This window comes from Sinocyclocheilus rhinocerous, unplaced genomic scaffold (assembly GCF_001515625.1).
Source record: "Sinocyclocheilus rhinocerous isolate Xijiao unplaced genomic scaffold, SAMN03320098_v1.1 scaffold2220, whole genome shotgun sequence".
Taxonomy (NCBI): domain Eukaryota; kingdom Metazoa; phylum Chordata; class Actinopteri; order Cypriniformes; family Cyprinidae; genus Sinocyclocheilus; species Sinocyclocheilus rhinocerous.
Genome location: NW_015646193.1, coordinates 9,619 through 16,469, shown reverse-complemented (window position 1 = coordinate 16,469; position 6,851 = coordinate 9,619). Strand labels below are relative to the sequence as shown.

At 42.3% G+C, this 6,851-nt stretch overlaps 1 protein-coding gene across 2 annotated transcripts in view; it reads right to left on the bottom strand.

Moving 5' to 3' along the window:
* Positions 1 to 46: 46 nt before the first annotated feature.
* LOC107707157 (uncharacterized) overlaps positions 47 to 6,851 on the bottom strand; it is a 13,520-nt gene continuing 6,715 nt past the window's right edge. Inside the window, exons 3-10 of one of the 2 annotated variants that reach the window (XM_016511072.1) lie at positions 4,160 to 4,442; positions 3,862 to 4,042; positions 3,647 to 3,739; positions 3,426 to 3,571; positions 3,218 to 3,331; positions 878 to 1,071; positions 559 to 789; positions 47 to 471 (exon numbers count right to left, since the gene is read on the bottom strand). In XM_016511072.1, coding sequence (XP_016366558.1) covers positions 59 to 471; positions 559 to 789; positions 878 to 1,071; positions 3,218 to 3,331; positions 3,426 to 3,571; positions 3,647 to 3,739; positions 3,862 to 4,042; positions 4,160 to 4,442 — 1,655 coding nt within the window. In that variant the 3' untranslated portion in view covers positions 47 to 58. The remainder of the gene's footprint in view (positions 472 to 558; positions 790 to 877; positions 1,072 to 3,217; positions 3,332 to 3,425; positions 3,572 to 3,646; positions 3,740 to 3,861; positions 4,043 to 4,159; positions 4,443 to 6,851) is intronic. The other variant, XM_016511074.1, reaches the window with a different exon arrangement.

The window sequence follows — 6,851 nt, the reverse complement described above, 5'->3', positions numbered from 1 at the left end:
TATATATATATATATATATATATATATATAACTACATGATCACATCTTTGAGACCACGTCAGTCATCAAGCCATGGAAGACCTCTCCCTTCCCCTCTGAATGATGCTCTATGAATGCCATAGTCCCACAGGAGTTCCTCATTGACAGCAATGTCCCGTAGAGCGAAGAACAGAACACATTCCCTGGGTCCATTAGGACAGTTTAAGGAAACTATCTGACGCCGCAAATTATTTCTCCTTCGGGAATTATTCATCCTCCTCCCAAAAGTGTCTTTGTCTGGGTGGCAGTCACAGGGGAACTTCTGTGCATCGATGCAGAGAGGCTTGCCACCCTTGCCCTTGAAGAAAAACAGGTATGACGGCTCCCCGGTGAGGGTCTCCAGCCTCCGCTCCCCTTCCCGCTTGGAGACCACTTCACCGTGGTAGTCGCACACGACCTGGTTCCTCTGGAACTCCATGGTGGCGATGACCCCTGCACAAAGGTAAATGAACATGCTTTTGAGCAAACAGCTTCCCTCTCCCTGTTCCTCCAAATAATTACAAATGTGGGTAGTCATACCTTTGCCTTTCCCCTCGAAGTGCTTAATGGCCAGCCCTTTCCACTTCTGATGGACCACGGAAGCAATGAGGAGAGGGTCATTTGCGACAGGGGACGGTTCCTGGCAGGGCACCCACGCCAGCAGAACACTGCCCACGGAGGGCACATTAGTGGTCCACCTGGTCTCCTTGGCAATGGCCCGCTGGACACGAGACGCCGGGGGTTTTTGGCCAGTCCTGTCAGTGGATTGCTCTGGGGGAAAGGCCTCAGGTGAGTTTTAACCAAACACACCTCACAAAATGTAGACTGTAAAGGGACTGGCATTATTGTAAGCACTTACCAAGAGTATACTGTACCCGCAGCTTGTACTGAAGCCTCCTCCAGTAGTGGTAGTAGCTGCGGTCCTCGAATCCTGCCTCTGCTGCCTGCACCTTTGTCGGAGGCTTCCCGTGAAGGGTAACGGGAAACAGGTCTTCAAAAGCTCCCCAAAACCTCGGAGTTGGGAGCTGCACCACTGGAGTAGGTGGAGATGTCCTGTAAAAAAATAAATTATAATAATGATAATAATAATCTACTTAATTTAGAGCACAGTGCCTTTATAAGTTGGGTTGACAAATGGCTCTTTTCTCTCTCTCTTGATAAATCTAAAACCATGTGAAAGTCAATAGGTTTCAGTTCTAGTAACGGTACTGGTGTGCTGGGTGGCCAATGCATCTGTGATGCAGCCCTTCTATGATTACAACAATACACTCAAATATTCATGAGTTAGAAAGGTTAGTTGTTGCTTTGTATTTGGAAAAGAATAATCAGTTTTACATAAATGGTAAAACACTGTGTTGAATTTGTTGATGATATGGATCTTAAAATCTGTTGGCAGTGATGAATACAAACAACAGAGTGTACATGACTTTCCTTTTTATTTTTTAAACGAAAAAATTATATCTGAATCATTTGGCTGAATAGTAGGGTTGGGTATTGTTTGAATTTGATCAATTCCAGTTCTGCTTATCGATTCGGATTCTTATCGATTCCCAGTTTCAATTCCAATGTGTTTAAAAAAAACGAAGTCAAACATTTAGATATCAAACATATTTATTCTGTCTCTTTTTGCAAAACATTTAATTGCTGCCGAACCCCATGAACAAAACTCAGCCGGCTGCATAAAAACTGGACTCGATTAAGAGCTGTTTGTGTGCACAATAGAGCGGCATGATTCTGGATAAATTGAGACTTTTTTTTTTCTTTTTAAATGGAGGTTGTAGTTTTCTCACAATTCTGAACAAATAAAATATTAGACAACTAAACAAAATCTGATGGAATTAATGAATGAATGATTCAATGACTCACTCAAGATTGACTCGTTTCATTACTGGATGAATCAGTGTTTTTGAATGAATCTTTTGAATGAATGATTCAAAGACAAATACATTTTTAACAGCTCCTTTTCACCACCTAAAAAAAAGATGCACACACAGGAATTGGAAAACAATTATCTTCTTTTTAAATGCTGGGGTGCCAGACAGAGTTTTAGTCGTTTAGTCAAACCAAACTTAAAGTCAAGTCAGTCCAAACAAGAAACGTACAAAGGCCTGTGCATCTAAATTGCCACATACCCTTAAATTTGTGAGTTAGGAAATTCATAAACACTATAAACAAAAAACCTTCAACATAAAAAAAAATTGAACACAATAAATCACCTTTTGCAGTTTTCAGATCGGTATATTCAAAGTTCAAGTCAGACCAAGCATAATAAAGACACAGAAAAGGAGAGCAATCAGTTCAATAGAAATTGTCCACAATATAAGCGATGTAGTCCAGCCAAGAAAAATAGATCCGTTCAAGCCCAAAACATTCGGTTCAGTTTCTGATATAATCATCAGCAAAAATGAACTCCCAATAGTCAAAGTGGCCAAAAGAAAAAGGATAATAATAATACTATAGTTAACAGTATCCACAGCCGCAGTATTTTACACACAACCTCGTTTTCCAGAAAATCCGGTTTGATTCCGTGACTCTGTAACTCCTTGAGCGTTGAGATCAGACTCCCGATCCGTCAGTCCATGTCAGAATACACACTTGCTCGACAGCATCCTTGCAGCGTTTAAACAACAACCTGCTTGGCACACAGCGAAGTGTGAAGAAGTGATTAATAATCCAGGAAGTGTAAAGTTGTTGGATCGCTATAATCGCTGACAGACTTAATTTTCAACGCAGGTAAAACAACAGAAACGCCGCGTGAGTCTTCAGAGAGATACTGCTTGCCGCTTGGCCGCCGCACGTCTTCACCTAATAAAGGTACATCCGAGGGCTGGACTCGCACCGTGACCAACCAAATGACTGGAACTACGGAAATATTTACTAATGCTGCATGCATTTAAAGCTATGATTGGATTGACATGAACGATGAGAATGTATGATGATTAATACTCACTGTTAACATATTACTGGTGATGAAAGATATTTCTAATGTTGAAGAGTAATGGATTCAAAAGAGGCAAATTTATTTATTTTTGTGATAACATCGTCACAATAGGTGGAACTGTATCCGATTCTGGAATTGGAATTGGATTTCGATTCCCAGCCCTACTGAATAGGAATCTGAATGACGAGTAGATCATTTCTTGCAATTACCAAACCCTACTCATGAGGGTCACCGTAACAAGGTAAAGTCATTCTGTACCTCTCCAGCACCTGTGGTGGCTCCTCCTCAGCAGTCGGCCAGCGTGGATTGACCACCATTCCTGCCTGTGGCTCTGCTGGTGGCGTAGGTCTCTCCTGCAGCCTCTTGACGTACCTGGTGGCATGCATTAGAGGAGAAATGAAGGTAAGATGTCTGTCATGGCCTGTCATGAAACTCAACCGCATGAACCACTGACTAGAATACTTGCTTTTCTCGTAGTCGGTGCACATCGGCTGTTGGGTTACAAAGAGGAAGTCCTGAAGCTCCCAGGAAGAACCGGTCCCTGTCGTCTCCCTTCGGAGGTTGAGCCTTTAAATATTCTGGCCGGATGTGCTTGAAGTAGCAGTCCAACCACTACAGCAAAGATTTGTTAGCTGTGACAAAGACTGTTAATGAACTAATAGTGTGGTATGTAGAGGATCATCTTACATGTTCTTCTTTTTTGTTCAACTTTATGCTTCCTTTGGACAGCTTTACAACGACTCCATCTCCCTCTGTCGCCCTGTCGTTCCATTCCTGGACCTGTGCGAACATTCAGACAGGAATGATAAGGTTCCGATATAACGCACACTTATTCCTCAACCTCAGAAGATCTAATATATCTGTGTTTGAACACGTCTAAAATATGTCAGCAGTGAGCTCACCTTGAACTCTTTAATGCTGGCAGGACCCAGGTGATGGACCCACATCATTGTGGCGAGGCAGAAGCTCCGGAAGACCGTCTTGGTCTTTGCAGGGACCCCTTTCTGTTGGCTGAGGCGGTTGGACACCTCACCCATGTCCTCCTCAGCGAGAGCAAGGATTTCAGACTCCTGGATGGCAGCACTAGGAAACGAAGGGACCATGACTATGGTATGACTAACACACCCTTGTACAGTCTGTTACACCCTTCAGAAATGAATTACAATGCCTATTTCACTCTTCATTCACAGACCTCCCTACCTGTCACGCTCTTCTCTGATGAGGAATCCCTTTGACCGGAAGTACTCTGCCAAGGAGTCACAAGACGGGTCCTCCCTGACCAATTTCTTGACCTCAGAAATATTCATAATCCTCCCCTCTCTTGTCCACGTCTCTTGTGACTCCTTGGCCCTCGAGACTTCTTGCTGGATACAGCCATCCTCCGCATCCCGTAAGCACATATTGCTTAGATGGTGTTCAATTTTGGCCTGGGGCTTATGGCAAATCAAGCAGTGGACCAGCTTTGAAGGATTCCTGCACACAGCTAAAGAGCATCTAGTTGAATTCTCAGTCACATGACACAATGCACTGTATGCCGCAATGACTTTTACGTTACAATATTGATATGTATATATACATTTTGTCCTCTCCATGCTTTCTATACACAGTGGTGTCTGTTCTCTCCAGCTGTGTGCGTCTGCAGCTATGACAAGCAGCCATATTGAAGGTAGGGGGTGTACAAACATAAAAACATGGTAACCACAAATTAAACATGCCCTCCCCACCATTTATGTGCGTGTGTGTGTGTGTATCATACATATTTAATATTTTTAAATATTCAGATAAAAATCTGTATTTTTTTTTCATTCAAATATTGCATTATCTTAAATCTGACGTTTTTTCACAAGTTGTGTTTCTTAAAAATCCTAAAAGTTTGTTTATTTTAATGTTTAAATTAAACTTTGAATAACAGATTTACATTGCGACCTACTGAACAACACTGTATGTATGTGAATGTTGTTCACAAAACACCGTCACTGTAATTTGTGTGTGGAACGTTAAGAACTTTGTATACCAACTTAAAAGTAAACAGCATTTATAGTGGTAATTAATTTATTGCAAAGAAATCCAAATGCAGAAAAAACTGCTGTCATGCGCTCATCAGCATTGATCCGAAACGCCCCGCACTTAAAATGTGTGTTGGATGCAGTTTTACCTTTTGCTCGTTGCCAACTCCTGTGCTACAACTGTAGTTCAACTATGTTACTTGTGGTAAAACTGTTGATTTATAAATGGAATGTATATATATATATATATATATATATATATATATATAATAGACTAAAACGTGCCAACTGTTACACATGTAACTGTTATCCACTCAGTAGCCGAGTTTCGATAACTGAGAACAGGATCGGGAGGGGGGCTTCACATTAAAAAAAGGAATCTGCTGCCCTCTGGTGGACAACTTGAGACACCGACGTTCAGGCCAAACCAGCAGAGTGTTTGCTTTTCTCATTTTAATTAGTTTCAGTTTAGTTTAACACACACATAAGACAGCTGTCAGTCTGAGGAATTTGTCTGTGTAGGTTATTTCATTGTGTGAAAATAGATCGAATGATCTTCAAAAGAATCGCGCAGTGAGATATGATAGGTTAAATCTGAGGAAACAAAGACAAGAGTCGCATTCCTACTCCGATAACTGTTTCAGTCAGCCACAAACTCTATATCTCTTTTGACCAGATAGATTTAGCTAATTACTTCACTAACAAACCACATCCATCCGCAATCATTTCAAGAACTCACAGCAACTCATCTTCTCTCCTCCTACAGAACTTATGCTATCCAGCCACCCCAAACCTGCCCTCTAGACCCATCCCCTCACAGCTCCTGCAAGCTATTTCCCCAGCACTTCTGTCTCTATTCACACACATCATCAACACATCTCTTCTCACAGGCATGTTCCTCACTGCATTCAAGCAGGCTCGGGTAACCCCACTGCTCAAAAACTGACACTAGACACTTCACTTGCTGAGAGCTACAGACCCGTCTCTCTCCTCCCGTTCATAGCTAAATCACTTTACGCGTTGTGTTCAACCAAGTGTCTTCCTTCCTCTCACAGATCAACCAGCTGGACAATAACCAATCCGGATTCAAAAGTGGCCATTCAACTGAAACCGCCTTGCTGTCAGTCACTGAAGCGCTACAGAGGGCAAGAGCTGAGTCCAAATCTTCAGTTGTCATTCTGCTAGATCTGTCTGCGGCATTCGACACTGTTAATCATCAAATCCTTCTGTCCACCCTCTCCTCGCTGGGCATCACCGGAACTGCACTCCACTGGGTTGAGTCTTACCTCACAGGTAGGTCCTTCAGGGTGTCTTGGGGAGGGGAGGTATCCAAATCACATCAGCTGGTCACTGGGGTTCCTCAGGGATCAGTTCTAGGACCGCTCCTCTTCTCTATATACACTACATCACTGGGACCCATCATACAGGCACATGGCTTCTCCTACCATTGCTATGCTGATGACACACCGCTCCATCTCTCATTTTGACCAGATGATCCAACGGTACCTGCTCGGATATCAGACTGCCTGATGGTAGGGCTACACAGTTAATCGAAATTAAATCACAAAGGCGATAAATCGTGATTAGGCAGAAGCTGCGATTGTCATGCGTATCTTTCAGTGAAGCAGGGTTCTGTGATCAGCAGTAAATCTCCATCTGAAGGCCAGAGAAACTCCAAATACACCCTGCAGAAGAAGCCCAGGCAATCCCTATAGCGATTACTGAATAAACAGATTTAACTGCTTTCATTGATTCAACGTGACTAATAAACACACGACTACGACAATATATGGTTTATCTGAGTTCGTCTTATTATAATTTTTATTATAAAAAAAGTATATAATAATGCAATGCTAATCGACATAGCCTTTATCACTGCTTAGAAT